Source organism: Corvus hawaiiensis, chromosome 11 (genome assembly GCF_020740725.1).
Source record: "Corvus hawaiiensis isolate bCorHaw1 chromosome 11, bCorHaw1.pri.cur, whole genome shotgun sequence".
In the NCBI taxonomy this organism is placed as follows: domain Eukaryota; kingdom Metazoa; phylum Chordata; class Aves; order Passeriformes; family Corvidae; genus Corvus; species Corvus hawaiiensis.
Window position 1 is genome coordinate 18,857,580 of NC_063223.1, and position 26,369 is coordinate 18,883,948.

The 26,369-nt window shown below is 40.8% G+C and overlaps 1 protein-coding gene across 2 annotated transcripts in view; it reads left to right on the top strand.

Moving 5' to 3' along the window:
* Positions 1–26,369, top strand: part of PRKCD (protein kinase C delta) — a 60,691-nt gene that overhangs the window by 24,748 nt on the left and 9,574 nt on the right. For both annotated transcript variants that reach the window (XM_048315209.1, XM_048315210.1), the window contains exons 2-8: positions 10,059–10,193; positions 14,145–14,344; positions 15,613–15,673; positions 24,044–24,200; positions 24,842–24,873; positions 25,551–25,636; positions 25,889–26,018. In XM_048315209.1, the coding sequence (XP_048171166.1) occupies positions 10,079–10,193; positions 14,145–14,344; positions 15,613–15,673; positions 24,044–24,200; positions 24,842–24,873; positions 25,551–25,636; positions 25,889–26,018 (781 nt within the window). In that variant the 5' untranslated portion in view covers positions 10,059–10,078. The remainder of the gene's footprint in view (positions 1–10,058; positions 10,194–14,144; positions 14,345–15,612; positions 15,674–24,043; positions 24,201–24,841; positions 24,874–25,550; positions 25,637–25,888; positions 26,019–26,369) is intronic.

Consider the following 26,369-nt stretch of genomic DNA (forward strand, 5'->3'; position numbering starts at 1 on the left):
GAAGCACTTCTATGACAGAAGAAACATATACAGCAAAAAAAAAAAGTCATAAATAATTGGAAGGTGCAGGGAAAGTGACCAAGACTTTAACTCATTTATCCATTCAGTGATGGAGAAAGTGATAGGCCATAATGAGCCAGGAAAGCTTGTCTGGAAAATCACTGGACACTCTGTGGCTTCTGTGGATCAACTGGGCCATGAGAGTACAACTGTAATCAAAGACTTTGTCTTCAGTTACTTTTTGGATAATCTATAGATACCCCGCCAAGTAAGTTGCACATGCCTTCCTGAAAGTGTTTTTTTAGACAAGTAGTGAAGTCTGTGTCTTGTTTATCAACGTGTTCATCAGTGCAATGACACAATAAAGTAACAAACCAGGTGCTGAATTGCTGTGTTACAAAGTGAAGGTCTTGGATATGTGGTTTGTATTTCACCCTGTGTGTGTAGTGTTTTGCATGTGAAAAGCAAAACGCTCATTTTTATGTGATTCTCCAGTTTTTCCGCTCCAGATGGGCACTGGAGTGGAAGCTGGAAAAAGCCATGGCAAGCAATACACACTCAATAATTTGATTTGCACCCTCCAGAAATGTGAGTCCTTCAAGCAGTAGGAATAACATTTCTGGAAGGTGCCCAGAGGATGTTCTTGACAGCACCCAGTCCACACAGCTTCTTACTCTCTCAAAACCTAAAATGGTTGAGCATGTATAGACATGGTTGTCTTCACAAACAAGGTTCTGCCTTATCTGAAGCTCCAGGGATTTTTGTTTAGCTTTTTCTTTCTCATTTACTGTGTTGTGTCCCAGACATTTCAATGCTTAAAGGTTTTCTTGCCCCATGAGGGTACAAAAATTGTTTTTATTCATTTAGTGGAAAATCACTCAATACAACTATTAGCAGACACAAATCATAAGTGTTTAGATCCATCAAAGTGTGGCATTTATATGTTTAAACCACAAAATTCAGGAAAAGGCCAAAAAAAAGAAAAAGTTTGCTGTTAACTTCTTACCAGGAGGATTAAAAAAAGAGAGAATCGAAAATCATATTAAATAGTACATCTCACCCTGAGTTTACATTACAGCTTGTTCTGCAACCTCTGTGCTACCTTTAAATAGCCCAAATTTCACTTAAGATCCCTTTATGCTTAAATTCAACTTGCTGTTAATGAACTGTGTCTGTTCTCTGTATTTTTGGGAATTCCAGGTCTGCTGTAGAGCTTTATATGCTCATTTCTTCCAGAAGGTGATTCAGAGGAGAGGGGACAGTTAAAAATCATTTGTGGTTCCATTTTCTTATCTCTTTTTGCAAGTCTAAGGCTGAACCTTGAAATTACAGCAGGAGCAATGCTGTATTAATTAAAAATAAGTTTTGGTTATGTTTGCTTCTTTCCAATTCCTCTCCTTATCAACTCCTGTGACCATTGATGATTTAGCATCACCCTGTACATCCTCAGTGGCACTGAGCTGTGCTTATTTTGACTCTTCATTGCAAAAGAGAGCTCACAGGATCACAGGTAGTGATGCATGTATGGCTTAACTGTTAATTTTCAGTTTATAAACCATAGGAAAAGGTCTTGATTAAGTTGACTTAAATTGGTTATTTACATTTCTTTTGTGATTTTTGGCCTTCACATTCCTGGTAATGAAAGAACCAGAAAAAAATAATAAAAGGACGATTCCTACCTACCCTGAGCAGCCTCTGAGTACCAGGAAATAGCAAGAGGAGGAGCATCGTGCTCAGAAAGGCAGATCCAGCCCATCTTAGAAACTTAGAATGGTTTGGGTTGAAAAGGATCCTAAAGGTCATCTCAAAAAAAACAAACAACCCTAGGAGGGGTGGACTGGATCTATTCCTACAACTCTGTACACAGTTAATGAGCAAAAGTTTTGGTTCATAACGCCTGCACCCTTTTGGTTTAAAAGCCTTGATCACAAGCACATACCCATGGGCTGAACTGTGCTCCCTCTGATGAGGTTATCTGAGCAGCAGCTTTCCAGCGTGTATGAATGATGATACAGTTCTCTCAGCTAATGAATATTCTAGTTTTCCAGATACTTGGAGGATTAGGTCATAAGTACTGGCAGTAGGATAAATTTCTGACTTGGAGGCTTGTGCTCTTTGAGAGTCACTTAGACTGCATGATCTGCTGATGTTTTCAAAAGAGCAAACTAAAATTGTTTTCTTATTGCAATGTTTTAGAAGGCATTTTTTGTATTTCTCTTGAATGTCCAGTTTCTTTATTTCCATTTTTTCCCTCTTTGTGGTTCATGTAGACACATTAACCCAGTATATTTAAAATAAGACAAAAATTTCTTTTTTTCTTAAACTGTAATTGACGTACTGTCTTTATGATATTTGGCCTCTTCAGTGTGAAGGGAATTCAGTGGAAAATGTAAAAGAAGCCCCACCCAAACATAAAACCCCTTTAGTGTTTTGAAGAGAAAGGCAGTGTTTTCTGTTTGGTTTGAAAATATGTTGTTGGCATTTTCTATTATTCTTTCTGGGAAATAGATCTCAATTTCCAGGAAGCTTATAATTGAGCAGAAAATCATAGAGTTCTGCAAGGGTTTGGATTGGAAGGGACCTTAGACACCATCCAGTCCCACCTCCTGCCATGGGCAGGGACACCTTCCACTATCCCAGGGTGCTCCAAGCCCTGTCCTGGGGCAGCCACAGCTTCTCTGGGCACCCTGTGCCAGTGTCTCATCACCCTCACAGCCAGGAATTCCTTTCTAATATCCAATCTAACCCTACCCTCTGGCAGTGGGAAGCCATTCCCCCTTGTCCTGTCCCTCCAGGCCCTTGTCCAAAGTCCCTCTCCAGCTGTCTTGGAGCCCCCTTAGACACTGGAAGGCCAGAAAATCTTGGATGTTATAATGGATCCTAGATGAAAGTACTCATCAAGAATGAACTGCAGGATGGGCTTGGCGTGTCTCTCCTCTCTGTTAGAGGAGGAATATGCTACTGGAATGTGCCTGAATGTGGATCCCTGTCCACTTGATTCAAGTGGTACCTAAACAGTTACTGTACACTGGATTTTCTTTGGCTGTTTTGCTTTGGTTTGGTCCTTCTGAAAGCTGAGCAGCCCAGCTATCTTCATGTACTGGTTGTTACAAAAAAGTCTATGAAGCCTTTTGCAGAATGTCTGGCTTCCTCTGGAGAACTTGTATTCACATGATAATCTTGATGTGCCATTTTGCAATTCAGTCGTGCTGACTAAAAACTGCCCAATTTCTTGACCATTGTTGAGGAAGTGGGAGCTGGGAGCTGATCAGGAGCTCAGACTTGGCACAGCTCCTTCAGTGCCCTCTTCAGTGACACAGAGCCACACCTGGTGTAGAGCTTGGCTACAGGCTGTATTATTGTAGAGAAGAAGTGTAACTTCATCCCTTCCATGTTATGGGGGTTTTATCTCTTACGTGGAAAGGATTGTGTTACTTAATTGCAGGAAAAAACCTCAGCCTCTACTTATTCCCCATGTCAAAGAAAAAAAAAAGCTTCCTAATGAGACTTAAATTATGTGTTGCATAGAGGAAAGCCATGGTTTGCCTCCTATCTAAATATTCTGGACATGCTCCTATTTCATAGCATGATTTGATATTAATGAGTTGTTCATTCACCTGGAGCTTCATAAGGGTATCTAGCCAGCCCCTTGTATTAATCCTTCCAAAATGTTGTTTCAGCTGTACTTAACAAATGATACCAGCTTGTGCTATCAGAAATAATTTTTAAAGTCTTTGGGCTTCAGGCAGCACTTCTTCTCTTGCATGTTTTTAATGTCTGATATTTGGGTTTGAAGTTAATGAAGAGGGTTCGTTTGCACTTTTGTTTCAAGCTTGATTTTGGCAGTGGTGACAAACAGTGGCCTGTAGTGTTTTCATGTTTAGTCCTGTGTGTTCACAGAGGAAGGAGAACTCGGGACTCTTTAAAAAAAATATTTAAATGGCCATTTCTTATGCACTTCTAAAGAAAAAATAGCTGTCAGTACTTCCCCCTTCTCCCCACCAAGTAGTGGTTGTGGAATATTGGAAAAGCCAACTTTGTTGCTCCAAATGTTCTTTCTCTATTTCCAAAAAAAGGACCTTCGGTGTAAAATGCTGTTTTTGTCTTGCAGCATATGCTGCGTGACAGCCTGGCCTGCTGCCTATTTTAGAGTCCAGGATTTCCTCAACTTACTCATCTTTTAGTGTAAAACCCAGATTTTTCATCCTCTGCACACTTGAAACCACTTTAAGAACACTCAACTGTTGTTACTGAGCTAATCATGTTATCCTGTGCTCACATAAATTGGGCTTTGTGTCATCCTAAAAGCTCACAGCATCAGGTCTGCTCTACCTCCTGCTTGCCTCCAACCTGCATCCCCCTCAATCTGCATCCCCCTTGACCTTCCAGGAGTTTGTGCTGCCAAGATTGAAAGAGTTTCCCTGTTTAGAAAAATGTTTCTGGTGCTCATATTTTGGAAAGTTTCTCGTTGTAATGATAAGGGAAAGCATCGGTAATTCTTTTTGCCCTGAAGGGTGCTGGGGAAATACCAGCAATTTAGACAGCAGACACAAATTTGGGCAGTTTGGGGACTGGTGAGCATGCAAAAAAGGTGTGGAAACTTGGAAACAATCTGTTCTCCTGGCCAAGTGGGATGAAACCAAGGAACATCTCTTGCTTACATGGCTTATCTGGATGGATTCTTCTTCAGGCTATTGCAACACAGTGAGAGATTTTATGTAATTGTTTCTGTTTCTGGACTTGGCCTAACCCAGCAAAAGCAGAAGTATCTGGACTAAAATACTTGGGGGAGGAAGGGAAGGAAATGGTAACTACACTTTTTCCAAGCTAGGCTTAGGACTCTGAGCCACTCTACTTGTACTATTTTAAAAAAAGACAAAATAAACCCCCGAACTTGCATCATTTACACTAGAATTCATTGTATGGAACTGTCATTTTGAAATTATCTACCAGAAAGAAAAATAATTTGCAGTAAGTTTAACAGGAAGTAAATTGAATTGTGACTTAAATTTTTTTTGTTGTTTTTCCTTACTTTTCATAAATTTGTGCAATTATTTAAAAACATTTTATGAAGATACACTGTTTTAGAAATATTACTATAGAAATTGTAGTTCGTTGGGCTCTTTTAGAAGTGTTCTTTTTATCCTTGACTTTCTGAACATAACTGCATTTATTTAAGTATCACCGGATGCATATATTTTGCTGTCATGAGTATAGTCCCACAATTCTCATTTCTAAATTAAACCATTCATAGGACATAGTTGTACATTAACAGCTAAACCTAAATAAAAGCACGAGTGATGCTGCTGCAGGGGCAGTACTTTTGGAGAACTCTTCTTTTTTTGCAGGGACCTACATCAACATGTCAGTTTAGCCCTGTTTTGTGGAGAGCAATTTTTAAGCTTTCAGAGCAGCACCTGCAGATAATGGGGGGTTTTGCCATCTCTGGTGGCTGTGAGTGTTCAGCATCATGATGTAAAGTGATTTGAGATTGGTTATGAGTATGTTTTTCAGGGTTTACTTGGGTAGCAGTAGTGCCTAGGGAATTCCAGCTGATGAAGGCTGCTGCTATGTATCTTTTGGACAAGGTTCATAACAGCAAATATAGTAAGCCTCTTGTAAACTGACCTCATTTTGAGATTGAACTGCAGAACATCATATAAAGGCCAGGGCTTGCAACAGAACCTGCTAAAAGTCTCTGTAGACTAATCATAGATGTGCAGTGTAGACAGTGGTTAGCACCACATTCCTTTGGTTCAGTGGGTTGTCCTGCAGCGTAGGTACTGTTTTTTTCTCTTGGATCATCAGCTGAAAGGATACAAGTGCAGGGAGTGTGGGCTGTCACACATGGGAGCAATAAAAACACGCAGTCTGCACTGGTGAAGGATGCTAATCACTCTTCCAGCATCTCTGTTTGTAGGCTTTCCTTTATTATTGCCATGCAAGCAGCATAATCTCCTTTGCAGGCTGTACACAAAGACCACAGAGAACCTTGTTTGTGTTTTTGGCAGTGCTGTGGGGGCAATAAGTTGGGCAGTAATTTGTTGCTGTCTTCCTTGTCTGTTGCCAGAACAGAGGACAGGAAATCCTTATGTAAAAAAGGTACTTGCAAGTTGGAAAGAATCTATATTTTTGCATCTTAAGGAAGAAAAAGTTACTGCTGCATCTTTTCAGGGAAGAATGCAAATTGGTCAGCTGTGTGTGGTGCTGTTGGTGATTCCCAGTTGTGTGGCCCTGGAAGCAGTCTCAGCAAGGAGCTAAGCAGGAATCAGGCACTTCATGCCACCCAGAGTAGTTCTGTGAGACAGCATGGAAAAGCCATGATGTGTTGCAGCTTTACATCCATCTGCAAAATGTTTCACAGACTAATACAAGGAAATCAGAGGCACAAACCAGCAGGGGAGCTTTCTCAATTGTATTTCTCATGGATATATATGGTCCTTATCAGTGATGGAACAGCCTGGCTCTGTTTGGGCCCCTTAGTTTTTAGTCTCTTCAGTGCTCTGTTGTCAGCTAGTGCCAGTGTTTCCTCCAGATGATCCACTGCTTTTCCTCCAGATCATCCACTGCTTTGATGTGCCTTCCTGCTTTGTGTAAAAGTTACAACTGTGTCTTTGTTTCTGGGCTGTGCTGGAGCTGGCTTGTCCTCACTGTTTATAATAAGGCAGAATTAGAGCAACAAAGGAACCCTGGCAAGCACTGCCTTCTCCACCAGTCCCTGAGAGCTGGGCACTGTTGGAAGGAGAGAAACTGCAGAATTTACCCTTTGTCCCTTCGATCTCTGTGGAGAAGATTTTTTATCTAATGTGAATTTTGTGCCAGCAAATCTTGATAAAATTCTCCTTGGAATATTTAAGGTTTTAATTTGCTTTGAAGGTTTCTTTAAAACCATGTGTTACAAACACATCAGTGTGAAAATTGAACATTTGTTCATCTGGCAGCTGTTGACTTGACAATGTGAAGATGTTTCCAGTTTTTCCCCTCTCTGTAGTTGATAATAACACGGTTGATTTTCTTTCCATATTAAACAATCAAAACCTCTCAATTTTAAAGCTCCATGGAAAGCATTGTGGATTTTGCAGAATCTGTCCCAGATAACATAGAACATGGGTTTAGTTTGGAATAGAGAAGATCAGGGATCCTTGACAAAATGAAGGTTGTGCAGCACAGCATCCAGTGGTGTGCTCTAAACCACTGTGGCCACCACCAGCTACTTCATGTAGAGTAATGTTACTGGAATATTTTTCCCTTAGATTTTTGGGGGATTTTTTTCAGACTGTACTTTGACTTTGAAACTGATTGAGATGTTGAACCTGTCATTTAAACTTGCAGTATTCTTGGAGCTCACATCTCAGTTTTTCCACCATTTGGTTTGGATAAAGTCTTGCCCTTTAGGGAGAACAGTTTGGCTTTATTACTTCATAGCTGCAATGCAGATTATATGAGTAGACTGTAAAATCTCCCTCAATTCAAAGCTGGTGTTCTGCTTCAGTTTCAGTTCTTGACAGATACATCCCTTAAAACAAGAGTCAACTCTTGTGCTGTCACTTCTGTGACAGTCACAGATTGGAGGTGGACTCTTGAGTAAAATGCACCATGGAAAGCCTGTGTGCTGCTTTCCTTTTCAGTTGTGAGTTGGATGAGTGTACTCAGCAGGGATTTTGAGAGATTTTGTTGATTTAAAATTCATCTCTTTCACCGAGTTTCACTGCCAAAAACAGTTTTAGTGGGGTATGTTTTTGTTTACAGTAGTGCAGCTGATACTTGTCAACTATCTCACAGTACATCTTAGCATAGGAAAGGATCAGAAAATGTATTTGAGGAGCAAATCCAAGCCCTCCTTTCTCACTTAACCTCTTTCAGTCACAGTATAGTCTACAACATACAGTGAGAGTTTGCATGCAGGCATTTAAGATCTCTGCTTCTGCGAAAAAAGCATAATGTATGAGTAGAGAAACTTGGCAAGAACAGGCAGCAGCTGAGTTTGTTGGGGTTCTTTTTAAGCTGTTGTTAAATGTAAAAGCAAGCAGTTCTCTTCTGGTTTCCACTGTGACCTTGGACTTAGACCATCATCAAAAACTCTGGGGTAGTGGTGTTTTCTCCTAACTGCTGAATTGCTTGTGTGTAGCATTTCTGAGTGAGAAGCGAGCATTGGAGATGCTCTGAAGCTGAGCACAATGAAACTACAGCCAATAACCATATTCAAAACTGTGAAACAGAGGTGAAAATGTGGCCTCCATATTGTATATGTATTTGGCCATCGGAAACGAGAAAGATTATGGGATTATTCAAAATGCATATGCACTGTACCTGTTTTTAGTGTATCTGATAACTTGGAGTTAAAGTACTAAATTGTAAATCCTTGTATTCTGTCTCAGGACTAACACTGGCTTGAGTCACATGGGCTGAGTGAAATCAGTGCAATTGTTAGTTTAGCTTTGTCAGTGCTTTCCAATTTTTTGTTAATATAGTCACAGGCTTACTGGAAATTGTGACTTCTAGCTGGGCTGTCCCTTACAGCAGAATTCTCCTGTGATTCTGCTAAATAAACCTTCCAGTGGGAGCTACCTACCCAGTCTGTTTCTACCTGTGGCCTCACTGAGTCTTAGAGCTGTTTCCCAGAGGTGAACAAGGCTGAAATCTGGTTTCTTTTACATCCTTGTTGAGTAGTAATGATATGTGCTCTGGTGTTGGCAAGTCCTGTAGCTGATTACTGGGGTGTAGTTCTGAACATAGTGAGCACAGGGTCTCTTGAGCAGCTAAAATATGTTCCTCATTAAAGCTCTTGATGAGCATTGTGCTTAAGTTGCATTTGTGAAAGTGAGCTGTCAGATGGTATTTGTTAATTTTTACAAAAGCTGTCTATTTTTCTTTCTTTGTGAGGTCACCTCAACATCCTCCTCATCAAATGGTGCCCCAAGCTGCAATAAGCAGTGGATTAATGTGGGAGGATTATGGCTTTATTGTGAGTCTGGGTGACTGCATGAATGTGAATTATAGTCATGGCTTTCAGTTCTTCAGGGGGATAAACAGTGGTACCAATAATCCTAAACTTGCTTTCTAACTCTTGTTTTACTCTACAGAAAAGAAAGTGGGGAAACAGTCAATTAATAAAAGCTAGCTCCATAAAAGTTAGTCATAAAATTTTTCTGTTTATTGAAAATGGTCTCCACATGGGGAGAGTAGGAGATGTGTAAATGATGCTGTCAGGAGCTGTATGGTGTCTTGCTGCAAAGAGCCTTGATTTCAGTCTTTTATCTAAATGACTGTATGAGATAGAAGAGGAATGTTAATTGTTTCTCAGGTTGATGTCTTTACATAAAAAAATGCCAACATGTGCAGGATTGCTTGAAATGTTCTTCCTAGTGCTGTTTGATCGAGCTGGTTGACAATCTACAGTCAAAAGGCCCGCTCAGCCCAGTTTCAAGTCTTAATTTTTTTCCACCATTTCTTCCTGTTACCTTGTTAACTCTTTTCTTCTAATTCCTTTTACCTTATCTCTTTTCTCCTAATCCCTCCTTCCTTGCATCCCTCATTCTCCAAATGCACTAGCATTGCTTTTCTATCAAGTGCCTGTTTTCTCTTTTGCTTTGAACAAGTCCTTTTTGTTTCACAAAACAATACTGACATACAGGACAAACTCCATTGCTGAAGGTGCTGTGAGTTGTAAACTGAAATCTGCTCTAAATTCAGGAGCTCTTAAGAATGGGGGAAGACTGTAATGAAACACCTGTTTGCTGACTTAGAAATTACAGGTGTTTTGAGTTCTTGTAATTCCTGACACTTTAAAGCAGGTGGCACGGTAGTTCTGGGGCTTTTTCTGCCTGTCCTTCTTCTCTGTGCTTGGGATGTGCAGGTACAGAGGTTCACAGGTTGGATCACTAGCTCTGGATACTTCCTAGGATTTGTGAGCTGCCACTTGAAAGCAATACTGGAATAGAAGTCATGTGATCATAGCTTCAACAGGAGCTCTGATGGCTGCTGAGAGAGGTGTTGCTTTCTTACAAGTCTCAGATCAGGTCTTTTACTCTGGTTTTTATTTCTTTCTTTCCACGTAGGTTGTGTATCTTCGTGAGCAATGGCCCCCTTTTTACGGATATCTTTCAACTCATTTGAGCTGGGACCTGTGCAGAACCAAGGAGAACAACTACAGCCTTTCTGTGCTATCAAGATGAAGGAAGCTTTGGCTACAGGTGAGGTTACAAATGGGGATGCTTTCCTGAATAAGTTCTTGAGAAATACTGTAATCCTCCTTAATCTGTGAATGGCAGTGAGTCCTGCTCTTTCTGTCATGCCAGGTACTTCAATGTGAGCTTTTCTTTTGTAATTGGAGAAATAACAATGGCTGTTGTCTCTACCCCCACCTTAAAACAAGGCTTCTTTATTAGTACACAGGAGAGAGGTGTAGTAGGGGTGCCATGAAGAGGGAGCTGGACTGCAGCAGGTTTGAGAGAACTGTCCTCAAGCAGAGAGCAGCAAATGATCTTTATTGGCTTGGAGCATAGGTAATGATGAGAGGTGCAGTTTGTTATTGTTGTAGTAACTGAGGCACTTTGGCAGAATTGTTTGCTTGAAATGACTCGCACCTGAAGTCCTCTTAGCCCAGAAACACGGAATAAGCTGTGCTGGAAGGGACCCTCAACGATCACCGAGTCCAACTCCTGGCTCTGCATGGGACCATCCCCAAAACTCACACCCTGTGCCTGAGAGCACTGTTCAAATGTTCCTTGAGCTCTGTCAGCCTTGGGGATGTGCCCATTCCCTATTCAGTGCCCGACCACCCTCTGGGGGAAGAACCTTTTTCTAAAGGTTCTAAACCTTTTCTAAAGGTTTTTTTCTAAAATATCCAACCTAAACCTGTCCTGACACAACTTTAAGTCATTCCTCAGGTCCTGTAACTGGGCCCCAGTGAGCAGAGATCAGTGCCTGCCCCTCCTGTTCCCCTCACAAGGAAGTTGTAACTGTAATGAGGTCTCCCCTCAGCCTTCTCCTCTCCAACTGAACAGACCAAGTGACTCACCAGGCCCTCAGCCTTCAAAGACCTCATCTTTACAGAAACTGGTCCAAAGGTTTATAGTATTTTGTGACATTTGGCTAGAATACACCACTGTAGCCAAACAGGATGAGAGGGAATTGCTGTATTGGGCTCGACTGCAGCTCTCTAATCCTGCATTATGGCTCTAGGGATTCACAAAACATCAAAGAATGCAGAAAAGGGTGAATTTTCTTCTTCCTCACGATGTGATTGGTCTTTTCCCTTATTGCTGAGGATAAAAGCTGCATTTAAACTTTAAATACAAGGCATGGTGCCTTTTCCAGAAAGTGTTGTCATCCAGCAAATGTACTAAGCTCCAAAGAAGCAGTTTCCTAGTCTGCTGGGAGAACCTCTGAAGAAATGGTGTTGAAGGTGTTGCATCTGCCAGAATATGTGGAGAAATGAAAGTAATCTAAATAAATGCACTATTTTTTTCCCAGCCATTTGCTTTTGAAAAGTAGAATTGTTCCAACATTTCCTAGTCTTTGCTTCCATCTGTATTTGACGTACTAAAAAAAGGGGGAGGAGTGGGCACTACTTGGAGAGGTAGGTGATTGGTGTAATCAGGAAAATAATCTGATGCTCCTGTTGTCAGTTTAACAAGATGTGGAACAGCTTCTTCTTGGATTTGAATGCTGAAACATGATCAAGGAAAAGTTTATTGTATAGGAAGAAGAAAATCCTGGTGTTTAATGATTAGGTGTTGAGCCAATTCGCAAACATGTGACGTGTTTTGAAGTCAGGAGTGTGAGCAGAGAAGCCAAGGAGGCCTGAGCACAGCAGAGGCAGGAACAGTGTTCTTGAAGGCTGTTCTTTGCTGACACTTAAGTGTTCATTTGCAGACAAGGATTATGATCCATGGCAAATCTTGATTACTGTGATTTTAATTACAAAAGCAGCATGGGCAGGCTGGAAGCTGTTGCCAGTAATTCAGACACCTTCTTTGTTTTATGTAGGGTAAAAATGTGTATAGTGACTAATCAAAGCAGATATTACTTGGGACGTGAGAATAGGGAGGGGAGAGTCCTGTGGACAGACTGAAATCATTCTTTCCTCCTCTAAGAATCTTGCAAAGAGTATTACCGACTCTTCTACAAACTGCTGCTGTTTCTGCAAACCCTAAATTACTGTCAAAGATTCTGCAAATAAGCAGTTTCTCCTACTGCCAAGGATGCCTCCTGAACTGTGCCTTTTTGATGAAGGGGGTCTGCCTTTAGCAATCCAAAAAGCAGGCCAGTGTAAAAGCCTTGCTGTGCAGACAGCCTGCTTTTTATCCTCCTCCTTGCCTTTACTGTCTGTCCTAACAATCTCTAAATAAATGTGTGGATGTGGCACTTGGGGACATGGCTTAATGGTCGCCTTGGCAGTGCTGGGTTAATGGTTGGACTTGATCTTAAAGGTCTTTTTCAACCTAAACAATTCTGTGATTCTGTGACAATATTTTCAAAATTTTTTTCGTAGAACAGGGCTCTGGAATTACGTTTGTATGGTGAAGGGCTTGAGTTTTCTATCTGCAGAGTTCCCCAAATTCAAGAGAAAAGCTGCTGATTGAGTAGAGGAAGGATGCTCAAGTTTGGTTTGCAATGGAGAGGTCCTCAGGTGGCCATTTCTGAGCATTTTGGAATGTCCTTTGGCAAGTGGCTCAGGGCTGTGTCTGAGCTGTAACTCCCAGTGCTGCCTTTGGCAGGCATTCCCTAACAAAGCAGTGCAAGGACACCATTCCCTGTGCTTGTTTGCAGAGCTCAGCACAGCTGAGTGGAATGCATCCAGCACGCTCTTAATGAATGAACACTGACTTTGCCTTGAGTTTCCAGGAAGATTTTAAAACATTAAGTATCTAACAGACCACACCTCGGCTTCCTGGGGAAGGGTCCAACTATTTAATCTGCTTTACTACTGCGTTGATATCCTAACAGCAAATGGATCATTCAGAGCTGCAGAGGCACTTAGAAAGCACTTCTATTGCAAAAAAAATTATCTTGATAAATAGCAGAAATTGTGTAGAATGTAGAATATTACATTCAGTTACCTGGGCACAAATGGAGAGTAATTGGCTTGGCAGCAAATCAGAGGAAAACTGGGAGGTGGCACTGTGTGCCAGATTCACAGGGAAGAGCTGGCTGTGGTTTCTTAGGAGACACCATCATTTTGGATGTATTGATGAGACTTAGAGACCCAGCTCTAGAAATATGCCAAAGCTGGTCATAGGTTGTGCAGTCACTGGCTGTTTTCTGTGCCTGAGATATGACAGGAAGAAATCAGTTCAATGGGTAGTAAGACAGACTGAAGCTGTGTGTTAGAATCATAGAATACCAGGCTGGAAGGGACTTCAAGGATCATCCAGCCTTTCTTGGCAAAAAGGAAAAAAATCCATCTACTAAGTATAGTGAAGCACTGTAAAACTCCTAACAAAGGAGTGTGCTGAGACGCTCTGAAATGAAACCGAAGAAAAAAGAAGGAAAAAAAAAAAAAGACATTTTTTGAGGTAATTTTAGCTTTTTTTGTTGTTCCTTAACTACACAAGATCTGCATGTACTACAGATGACAGATAAGGCCCTGAAATACCCTTTAGAAAGTAGCAGTCATGGTAGAGTACAATGCCAAGAAGAGTGACTTATGAATACAAGTGAAATGTTGGGATAACTTGGAAGTCGATTAATGAAATGTGAAGCCTTTCATCTCTCAGGCACTGGCTTCAATTTAAACTGGGTCAGTGTAAGGTTTATCTTAATTTATCTTACAGCAGTAGGTATTCACTATGATCAGATGACACTTCATGGAGATTTATACCAGAATGGAGCCATGTCAAGTTCCTTGTCAAGTTGTGACTGACTAAACCAGCTTATGAATTCCACATCAGGGTTTGCCCCTCCTGCTCTCTGGCTCTGTGTTAACTCCTTCACTGCCTTTGCATGTTCATCAGGGTGGGCTTTGCCTTCCATGTTGTGAACACTTGAACTGAGTATTTAAACCTTGTTCCAACACGGTAAAAGAAGCAGTAAGTCTGCTTTTAGTTTCAGTACAAGCATTCCCTCTTTTATTTTGTTGAGTTTAATTACTAGATCTATATTCATTTTACAGTTTCTGTCCTTTTTTTTGTGGCTTTCAGAGAGAGGGAAAACTCTGGTTCAGAAGAAACCCACCATGTATCCCGAATGGAAATCGACTTTTGATGCCCACATTTATGAGGGCCGGGTGATCCAGATTGTGCTGATGAAAGCAGCAGAAGAGCCACTGTCTGAAGTGACTGTGGGTGTGTCACTGCTGGCAGAACGGTGCAAGAAAGGCAATGGCAAAGCAGAGTTCTGGGTAAGGAAAAAGATTAATTCCTCACTATTGCCAACCTAGTTTTGTTTCTTTCAAGCTGAATGAATGCCTTGTGCCTTGTAGATTTGCAGATTTTCCTAGGTCAGTAGAATCTCTCTAGTTTGTATTCACCTGTTACACTTGGGGTTTTTTTCACACCTTAACTTGATTTCTAAGACAAGAACAATTATTCAGAAGAGTAAAAGCTAATAGTGATCAGTTTTAGCCAGTTCAGTGGTCTCAAATCCTCTGCTTATTATCCATAGAACAGGTACCACACTGACATCATCAGTGTTAAACTTTCTCCATACAACCTGTCATGACTTGGACAGAGCATCATGGCCATCAGAGAGACCACTCAACATAGCCTACAAGGTTATTTTTGTGTGTGGAGTGACAGCCTGGCATCAGTAGCTCTAACTGAGGTCTTGGCCTTCTGCAAACTTTGTTGGGCAAATGTTCTGAGTGCCAGACATTGCCTTAGAGATGAACTCATTCATTATCCCTGTAGGATGATGGGATTTGCTGGGTTATGTTCATGGGTGTATCTAATGTAACTGTGATTTGGTTTTGTTTGGGGATTGGATTTTTCATCCCAAGTTGTATTTAGTGTAACCCAGGGGTACTTTGCTCTGTGCTGAAGTGAAGATTGAGTCACTCTTACATGGTTAAAAGTTTCTTATCTTTTATGAAGGCAGCAGTTTAAGAATTAGTGGCTACTTTTCTGAGCGCAGGAACTGACCTCAGCTGTTGGCTTAAAAAGCACTTTTTTTTTTTTTGCTGGTCTGTAGAATTTGCCACAGAAACCATGTGTAATGGTTTTGAGGAGGAAAAGAAAACAAATTTTGATTATATGACTTTTTTTCACTGCCAGCAACAGCATTTGATATCACTATGGTTTGTATTCTCAATAAACATATAAAGGATTGTATAGACTTTTTCTTTTAGAGCTGGGTTCCTGTGCAGATTGAGTTTATGAACAGTAAAAACAGAAGCCAACAAACTTCTTTGCAGAAACGGGAAAGGGACGTGGACAAACAATGTGAACTCTGACCGTGCTGAACTCCTGGGGACACATCAAAGCAATGCAGCACACGAGTAAAAGCAAGAGAATAAAAGCCCCTGACTCAGCTGCAATAGTGAGATATGGAAGAGGATTGTAATCAAATAGTTATTGAATAGTCTACTTTGATACCCTAGAAAGAGCTGTTTAAATTCCTGAGAGATGCAGTCAACCACACACTTCACTGTTGCTATCTTTCTTTCCACAGCTTGACCTTCAACCTCAGGGGAAGGTGCTGATGGCTGTGCAGTATTTTTTGGAAGATGCAGGTAATGTCAACTGTTTATTTTCAGTCAGTTATGTGAAAAAAGGTTTTTGCAGAACACAGGATGTAGCATACAAAAAAAAATCACCTGGTATAGTGAGTTGAATGTTATTAATTAATTTTATTAATTTGCTTTCTAAGTTTCTTTTATTTTTGCGGACTCATGGCTGGATTTGTTCATGTCTAAATGCTGTTGCATTTAGGCACTTTTGGATCTTTAATGTGTCTGCCCTCGTGTTTTGATGTGATAGAAAATATATTATCTGTTCCTTTTTAGGGGCAAAGAAGTTGAATCTGTTGCTCTAGGTTATGTGGGAAACTTTTTTTGTGGATTGTTGAAGTGAGTCTGAGTTTCCTGGGATTCAGACATCCTATTCACTAATCACAGAAACTGATTGTAGGAATGAGTGAATGGTTTAGTGTTAAAATGCAAATCTGGTCAATGATCTGATGTACCAGTTCAAAAAGTGAGCAGCCTGTCTGTGTCAGAAATCTACCCAGGCTATTTGGAAATGAACTAGGAGGGAAGCTTCAAGTACAATGATAAAACCAAGAATTTTGGCATGGATTTGTGTATCTGGGGAGTCCTTTCCTAAGGGAAATGCTGTACACTTTACAACTTGCTTAGCTTGTAGTTAAGGCTTTCCCATACTAGAAGTCAGGAAACCATTATTTCTTGGGAATAATATTGTAATTATAATATAACTGGTCTGCCAGATTAGCCTATCAGTCTTTTATAAGGTTTAATAGTATGTGTTTATAAATAACTGAAAAGAGTAAGCAGGAAGTTTTGAAGCATGGATGGGGTATTTTCCCCCACAGACATTTTATAGAGAGAGCACAGTTCTGAGCTCTAGAACAAGTTCATTGTGAAGGTACCCTACATTTTTTTACTGAAGATGGAATGTGATGTGCATAGGTTACATTTCAGAGGTGATGTTTCATCTTTGTGATGGCAAAAAACACAGCCTATGTGCTTGTTATTTTGGTCCCTAGGAAAAGTTAACTCTTTAAAGCAAAATTTTAAAAAATACTGTCACTTTAAAGAGTCTGTAAGGGAGAGCTTTCCTCAGGTTTGCATTTAAACTGGTGTGAGCTATTATATTAGAAAATATTTATCTTGGTCTTTGTCGTAGTTTCCTGTGCCAGGCTGTTTCGTGGGGCAGTGGTATTATGATCATATCTATTTAATGAGCTATACAGAAATCCATTTCCCCTGGATACCCAGGAATTTCTCAAGCAAACCTGTATAAACCAAATTTCTGTATTTTCAGTTGTTTATTTAATGAGGCTGAAGCTGATTTCCTCCTCTCCACACAGACATATGGAAAAGTAGAGATGGCATAAGTGAAAACCTTCCATAATTTATTATTAGCTGTTAGTAGGAAGGTAATAAACTTGTGTGCTGAAAGTACTACATTAATTTTATTTAGTAATCAAAATAATTTAAAAATAGATGCTATGTTCTTGCAGTTCTTTTCACTGCCTTTATTAGGGATTGCAGATGGTGGTGGATGAAGCCTAAATACCAAACAGATCATTAAGTCATGCATTTATATTCTAACTGGCAAGTTAATATTCACATCTTAATGCACTTTTTTGACCTTCTACTTTGCAATGACTTCCTGTTTACCTTCTGCTTTGTATGAAATTAGTCACAGATACATTTTTGGTAACTAAACCACAGAAGTGATGGAAATTGCCTTTCAAGACATTTATACATCTACATTTTGTGAAGGAAACTCACTCAATCTGATCTTTTCATGTGAACGCTGCAAATATCAATCCATTTTAACAAACTACTCCTCCTCAAGGTTGTACACCTCCCTTCTGTCAGTGTGTGATACTGCTAAAGAGGCAAACACTGATTTTTGGCTCATCCTTGCAGTGCTGTAAATGTTCTCTCTAGGTAAATCAGCACTTAGCAGTGTGAGAGCAGAGAGGTTTGCTGGTGCATTGCAAGGATGTTTGTATTAACCTTCATTCCCCACACTGCTGAAACCCTCAGTTAATAGCTGAAAGCTCAGAGACTGTTCACATTCCTTCCTATGCACTTGTCATTTTGTTTTCCCTCTGACCTGCCTTGCCCTGCAGAACTCTATGGTAGCTGTGTTTCTAAAATACCTAAAAAGGCCTGTTCTGAAACTGGTATTTCAGTCGTTCCCTGGTTTATTCAAAGGTACTGCTGCCATTTGTATCTTTGAGTTATAGGTGCTGCCTTTTGTTTGAAAATCTCCAAGCACTTCACAAAAGTGACTAATTCTTTCTTTGGCTTGTTTTGCAAACTGAAGCTGCTGTTTTTTAAACCTTTCTTCTAAGTAGCAAACATTCTGCCACCTTTAGAGAAAACTGCTTTCTTCTGCATCGGTGGTGCAGAGCAGTATTGGGAAATAAGACTGTTATTGCTCCATTAACAGGTATATTCTTAGAGAGAAAAAAAATCACAGAATAAGCTGGTATTTAAGGTTTTTCCATGGTAGACTACACTGAGACTTTTCATTTGAATATTCTTGTTCCAGATTGAGGCCTGGCCAGTTGATTTAGGGCTACATATGAAAAGTCTTACCAAACTTAGAGGTTTTTTTCTTTCTAGACCCTGTAAAATGGGGACTGCAGAGCCCTTAGAGCTGTCAAAGAACTTTTTTGTCTTCTGTCCTGTGATTTGAATATGAGCTTGTGCTGGAAATTCAAAAGCTTCTCTCTTGGTGTGTGAAATGTGAGAACAGGGTGTCAACCTCAATTTTCATTTTGAAATTGTTTTCCTTCTACCTCTCCTCTCATTGTAGTATTGAAACTAGGTTATAATTCTGTAAAGCAGCTTTAGTTTTAATAGGTGGGAGTTGCAATACGTGTAATGCTTTGCTTGATCTTTGTTTATTCAAATGTGGTTAATGATGACCTCAAGTAAGAAAAGGCAGAACCTCGCTCTCCTGAGTGTCTTGTGCAGTGTTAGCAGCTTTGGGAGTGTGCTAGTTGGTTTGAATTGTGAATTCTGAATTGCTGTTCTGCTGGTTACAGCTTCCTGCAGAAAGGGATAGTGAATTTTTTCCTTAAAATGCCGTTAGAAGTACCAGAAGGTGAGTCATTTGCATGTCAACTTTTGATATCTCAACTGTCTGACTTCCAGGAGACGGACATGAACCAGAGACCTGCATATATTTTGAATATGTTGTTCTGTGTGTTGAAATGAGTGTTGGGGAAGCATAAGACATCAGCATTTTTCTGAGTTATCTGTGAAAAATAATAGGGTAAATCACAGATTTGCCATTTCAATCTGTCTATTGTGAGTTTTGAAGAAAGTATCTCTATGGATGAGGGGTGTTGTGGAGGGATGGTCACATTTTCAATAAATAAATGTGATGAGGGCTGAAAAGCCAGAACTGGGCCTTACAGTTGTACACGGGGATGTTGGTATGATTTAATCATTGAAATGAGAAAATGCTGCGAATGTGGAGGTTATTCACAATGGCACCTCGCATCTGCTTTCATCTGCACCTAGAAGTGCAATTGCATGAATTTAATAAAAAATCTGCAGGCTTTATCTTCTGATTTTTCTCTAGGAAAGTCAGGCAGTTGCAGTTGTAGTGATTTCATAGACACCAGGTTGGTGTGGCTGTGGTTCCCAAGGTAGTTAACGTGTCGTGTGGAGCAGAGAAAATCTGATACTCAGTTCAGTAAAAGTTTGATTCAGATGCTGTATCTTTAAAAGTTGGTTTTACTGTGTAATTTGAAAAAGAAAGAAAACCTATTTTCCAGTTTATTCCTGGTTTTATCACCACAAATGAGAATACCAGAGGTCTCTGCAGAAGCATTTAGCAAACACTGAGCTGTAAAACAAGAGCTCTGTACGCTGAGCACAGGCACTGCAGCTCTGGGTGGGTGGGAGCACTACAAAGGCTGAAGTGTGTTTGGTTTGGGGTTTTTTTAAATCCTGAATTAAAAAGCAGTGCTTGTTAAAGCTGATGTTTTGTTTTATACTTTTCTACAAGACCCTGGTGTCAGTAATGTCTAGCAAAGGTTAGGTCAGTACATACTGAAGTAGCTGCAGAGCAGCCCCTCTGTCAGAGCAGCAGTAGGTGCTGGCTCAGGAGCCAAGGCAGGACTTCATCCTTGATTTGTTCAAGGCCAGGCTGGACAGGGCTCTGAGCAACCTGGTCTAGTGGAAGTTATCCCTGCCTGTGGCAGGACATAGGAATTAAATGCTCTGACCCAAACCTGTGATCCTCTTTAGAGGGGTAGCACAAAGACCAGAATGATTTAACATAGCAAATTCATGTCACAGAACTGTAGGCTTTTGGGAAACTTTTATTTCTGTAAATGGTTTCTTGGGCTTTTTGGGTTTGGTTGGGTTGGTTTTTTTAACAGATGATCTTTAAAGCAATCTTCTCCAGGACCAGGTTAAAGAGCAGTTTGCCTCTGAGAGAGTCCGTGCTGGGAAAGTCTCCTTTGTAAGGAACAAGCTTTCCCTTTTAATGATTGCTCTGAGAGATTAATATTTTTCTTGACCTGGAGGTGCAGTTAACTTTCTAACAAAGCCAAGTGCAAGGCTGCAGAACAACAGAAGGAGACAGACACTGAACAGAAATGTTAGTGGGGTTTGTAATTTATAATAAAAGTTTCAGGCAAATCTCAGCCTGAGCAACCAGCTCAGAAAATTCCTTTCCTGTCCCTGTCTGAAGTGAAGTCCTGGTTCCCAGTCTCTGACAGTAGCACTGTTATCTTTCCTCTGTTCACAAACAGCACCATGAAATGAGCAGGTTAAAATGAAAAATGAACTCTGAAGATGGTAAATATTTTTTCAATGCTTTCTTTTAAAGAAACTAGCAGGGTTATCCTGAGGTTGTTTTCTTTCGTCCTTGGACTTTTGAGGTTCAATTGAGACAATGTGACATCTCACCTTGAGGTTTATTACAGCTCAGCAGAGCTCTGGCAATATTATTTTAGTAAATGTTTTCCAGGCAATGGGTTGGGTGTTGTTAGTGGCTGTGGGGACTGTGAAATGTTCAGCAGGACGGGCACTGCAGCTGAGCAGTGAATACAGGGGTGTGTTTAGAGCAGTCTGGAGAGCTGCACTGTCCATTCACAGCCCTGCTTAATGGTTTCTTCATGAAAGGACAGCACAGAGGAGTTCTGGGGGCTTGTGTCAGATCAGCTGCAAGTTTTGAGAAGGGACCTTGAAATACATGAATATGTCAGTGACAAATATTAACCACAGCTCTCACTAGAGGAAATGGATTATGTTTAATGGTGTGTGCTGGCTCCAAAATGATTAATGTCAAGTCCAGGCTGCAGAGGTCACCTGGATCCTAGTTGCTGATTCAGCTGTTTTGTACATGCTCTTTCTGACCATGTGCTGGTTCATGACAGGCATTTCATTTATGGGAATCCTGGCTTGCTTGGAGGGGGAAGCAAAGTTTTTCCCTTTGTGTTTCTCCCTTCCCCCCCCCATCTCCACCCTGCATCCATACAGTTGTGAAAGTTACTTCCCTGCAATTGTTGATTTCCCTGCATCTTTGGAATTAAGCCTTTATTCTCCAGCTAACTCCAGGGCTGGCTGAGCTGCTTTAAATTTTTCTGGAGCAGTACACATTAACAGCAATTTACACATTAAATATAACTTGTTAGACGTGCCCATAGTAAATTGAAATTACACTGTAATTTCAGAGCTACCTCAGCTCCAGATGAACTTGAGTCACAGCTGCTCTCCAAACCCCTCTGCTGCTTCTGAACCAGACAAAAATGTTTTCAGCTATACTTCGTTATATCGGTTGGTTTTCGCAAAGGCACAGGGCAGCTGGTGTTGTAAAGACTCTGTGTTCTCACATGCAGATTTTGAGGTTTTGCTGTGCTCAAGCATTCTTCCCCATTAAAGTATACTTAAGGAAAATGTGCAAAGAAAAAAAAGAAGAAAAAACCTAAAACAATTCGTTTATATAATTACCCTCTCAAAGAACTAAATGCCAGTCTCACACATTTCTCTTAAGTTTGATATCAGGGCTTCAGACAGGGAGGAAACACCAGTGTTTCCCATATCTTGATCAAGTTTTGTCAGAGACTTCTGCACGCAGTATCAGCAATACTAAATTGCTCCAAGTATTTCAGCATGAGGTGTCCTCTTCACCCGTTTGTTCCTCACTAAACACTTGGCTTGCCGTTGTTACAGACTTTAGAAAGGTTTTTGTTTGTTAATTTGCTGCATCTCAGGTGATCTCCTCAGAATACTGCCATAAAGCAAAGGGCCTTTTTCTGCTTTGTTGCTGTTACTGATTAAATCTCCCTTACAAAGACATCCTCTTGGTGCAGCAAACAATATGAAGTATTGCTGCCTCTCAACCACTTTGTTTCCCTTGCACCACACAAGTGTTGTTTCTCTGCAGCGTTTGGGGAGCAGTGGGTGAGGTCTGTGTGTTTGCTGAGGAGGATTAAACAAAGAGATAGCGCTGTTTGCAGACTGCCACAAGCTGAAGTGCAGCAGCTGATGAGTTTGTGTTGGGGGAACTCAGTAGCCTGTTTGAACAACGAAAACGAATCCTGTTCCTGGAGGGGCAGAGGTAACTCCGGGGCTGTCAGAGTGCACGCTGGGAGGTCCTTTCAGGGGCTGTCAGGATGGGTTTTTCTCTGAACCAGGTGGCCAGTTCCTCAGAAAGGTACGTTAATACCTAGTGGTAGAACCGGGGACCTTTTTTGAACTTTCTTTTCTCAGTAATATGCTTAATCTTTCCTTAACCTCTGAGCTGATGATGTCGTTTCTTTTCTAAGAGTACATGCTGCTGCAGTGTGACTGCTGGAGGCTGTGACAGATAAAGTCGTTTAGGACACTCAGAATGTTCACGTGACAGATTGTATTCCAGGTTCAGCAGTCTGCTGGAATAGCAGTGGTGGCAGCCAGCTAAAAAAAATGACAAGAACCAGGTGCATCTAGCAGACAGAAAACCAGAGCTCCTGGGTAACTTCGTAGTAAGCTCAGGCATTGCAGCGAGTGTGACTTGGCAAAGGAAACAAATCTGCTCCTGTCAGTGCTACAATCAAGGCTCCCACTGATAATGGTAAAAGGCAGCAATGCAACAGAGCAAATTTTTAAAAACTGTTATACTGACAATGGGAAAAATGCTCTTCTGACTTTCTCCTTACTCCACTGCTGTGGAAATTCCCAGCCTGCAAACAGCAAGCTCCTGTTGAAGCTTTGCAGCACTTTGGACATGTGAACCATGTCCACATTTCTTCCAGGCTGGGACCCACAAGCTGCTGGCCAGAGCTGATGGAGTTAGTGGCTGATCAGCTCCTCATTGCTGGCTCAAGCCTTTATCTTTCCCTGCTGGATGGGATTGTGCCTCAACAGCCCCTTTCAGTTGACAAGAAATGTGTTCTAGGGTTAAATCACCACTTACCCCATCTCTTGATACACCTGCATTGGGGTACCTCTGCTACAAACCCCTATGACTTTAAAAATGTCTAATTAAGACTAAATAGTCTGAGTTTGTATCTCAGTCTTGCAGCCACAAATACTCACTTTTGTAAAAGAAACTCAGAAGCTTCTTTGGAAATGAGTGAAAATAACCATAACTTCTAATGAGGACCTGTATGAGCCACTTGGACTTGGAACCTGAGAATTTGTTTGTTGCTTTAATTCTTGCCTTAATGCTACGTGTAGTTTCTATGTGATTCAGTATTAGATGCTACAGTAGATGGGAGCAGGTAGCATTATTATAATACTGAATAATCTGACTCCATGGGGGCTAGAACGGGAGAGGAATGAGACTGAGACTTGCAGACAGATAAGACATGGGCGTTAGGAGACAGCAAAATGGAAATGTCTAATTGAAAATCTCATTTGTCCTTGCTGCTTAATGATTCTGGAGGCTAGAAGAAAGCCACCTCCCAGTAGGATGGTCCTGTGGTCACTCAGAAGGTCCTGCAGCAATTCATGTGAATTTCTGCTGTAGTCCTGGTTCAGGAGGGCAGGCAGAGCAGCAGCATGGGAAGCTTTGCTGACTCTCCTGCTTCCAATAAAATGTTTCTTTATCTTAAACATAAATCACATATCATAAATCGTGTATTTATTTTTTTTCAAGAAAAAAGTGGTTGTCACTTCTCTAGCAAAACTGTGCTCCATCCCTGCTTTTTGCTCTCAGTTCATCAGCTGAAGGCTTTTTCTGCGTGGGCAGGAGATGGAAGCACTTGCACAGGACACCTTGGGAAGCAGTGTGTGCTCCTGTAGCACCCCTGCTGGACTGAAAGTCTGCTGAGTGCAGGTGTAAGATGAACAGAAACACGAGTCTGAAACAGAAAAACAAGATGAACATTTGGGAGAAGTGATTATTAACCTTTGTAATACCTGGAAGTATTAAAAGTGTGTTTTCTGTCTCCCCCTCAGACTGCAGACAGTCAATGAAGGAAGAGGAGGGGACAGTAACTATCAACAGGAGAGGGGCTATCAAGCAAGCCAAAATCCACTACATCAAAAACCATGAATTTATTGCCACCTTCTTTGGACAACCTACATTTTGCTCTGTCTGCAGAGACTTTGTGTGGTAAGAAGGAAAATCTAAGCTTCCCCACTTTCAAGGGCCAAATAACTGCAAAATTTGCTTCGGGTATACTCAGACAAAATGTGACAAATAAATTTGTGTGGGTTGAGGAATTGAGGTTATATACTCATTAAATGCATTTTTTTACCTAAGAACTATAGTTGTCTTTCACATTGGAAAATAAAAAAATAGATGAAAAATGAAAATGAAAAATAGAGCTTGAACATTTTTGCCACTGAAGTAATAGACAGAAATTCCATCAGCCTCAAGTGATATCTGGCCTGTGATCATCAGCAGCTCTGTCACAGGAGAATGAGATGGGTGGGTCTGAGACTAAAGACCCACAGAGAGCCAGAAGTTGGATCCCTTTGGTAGTAAGGCTGTTTTTGTCCGAAGTCAGGCTGGGAGGATTTCCCATGTGATTGAAACATTGTCATTTCTGGGTTTTTCTCCTAATTTGCTCGTCTATCAAAACACAAGACCTTATCTTCTAAACCCTGCTTTCCTAAGACAGAGGATTCTGATTAGCAGAATTTTGACCAGCTTAGTAATTGGTTGGTTGACATGGTAAAAATAAAATAAACACCAGCTACCTTTTATTCCAGAAAATTTATTGATTTCCTTTTTTATAATTTGTTTTTCAGGGGACTCAACAAGCAGGGATACAAATGTAGACGTAAGTTGATTTTCTGTTTTGTTTTCCTTTTTTCTTATGCTGCTTTCCACATGAATCTGGAGATCTAATAGTTACTCTTGAAAAAAATCTGTAAATTTGCATGGCACAATGCATCATCACTATGGTTAGCAGTAGATGTTAAATATCACTTTTGCACAATAACCAAAGGAATCTGATTGATTCCTACCTGAGGTTTTAGTATCAAGATTTAGACTTGGCTCTTCTTCTCAGAAGTCTGTAATGCTATTGAAAAGTTGCACTCATTTATGACATCAGTTTTTTGTGAAACATTTTCTAAAATGAATTACAACTATTGAGGGTTTTTACAGCTGAATTGAAAATCACTTTTGACTTAGCATAGATCTGTGCATTATTCCAAGCAGGGAGGAGCTATCAAAGGGTAAAGCTCAAAAGTGTAATACTGTCCTGTTGGCAAATGCTGGGGGCATTGCTTAATGGAAGCTGATTTAGTTTAGAAATAAAGTTTATGGTAAAAGAAAAGGGATGGGGGAATCAGCTTTAAAAAGACTATTATCTTGATAGAAAGTAAGCTTTTGGTGGATATAGTATAATGCAAAAGGAGTATGATTTTCACATTCTGCTGTTAAATGCAAACATCTCATCCCATGTGTTTATTATCTGAAGGAATCCTTTTTTTTCTTGTGCATGTCTTGAAGAATGCAATGCTGCTATTCATAAGAAATGCATTGATAAAATCATTGGGAGGTGTACTGGTACTGCAGCCAACAGCAGGGACACAATGGTAAGAGCTGGAACAATATATTTAGAGTGTAATTATGTAATTAAACATTGCTGAACTAACAAAACCTTGTACAGAAGCTGCCAACTCCATTTGGGAGATGCTTGGCTGTACAACCCAAGGTTCTGTCTTTGCTTTGTGCGAACTGTAACAAGCAGTGGGCAAAGCTCTGTGAGGGGTGGGTGGTGTGTGATGGGCAGATCCATTTCCTGCCGGATGAGGGAGCTGAAATGAAATTGTTGTGGCTATGCTCAGTTCCAGAAGGAGCGGTTCAACATCGACATGCCCCACCGCTTCAGAGTCTACAACTACATGAGCCCCACCTTCTGTGACCACTGTGGCAGCCTGCTCTGGGGGCTGGTCAGGCAAGGGCTCAAGTGTGAAGGTGAGGAGGAGGAGGGCTCTGGCAGCTCTCTGTGCTTTTCCAGTGTTCCCCCCACTGGAGACTGCGGTTGCTGCACACTGTGTCTGGTGTAGGGTGGGATTCATCTCGTCCATATGGACTGAAAAAGCTTTTGTACTAAAGAGAGACAGAGGCACTGGGCTTGTGGGACAGCTCAGCCAAGGTGAGCTGCTAAAGGAGTCAGGAGACACCCCAGAGGTGTAATCTTGAGTATTATTGAAATTACTACTTTGGGAATAGCTGAAATTTGGAGACTGACTCAACGTAGCACCTAAAAGTGTGTTCAAAGCATTTACTGTAAACATTGCTTTTATAATTCTCCCACAAAAAGGC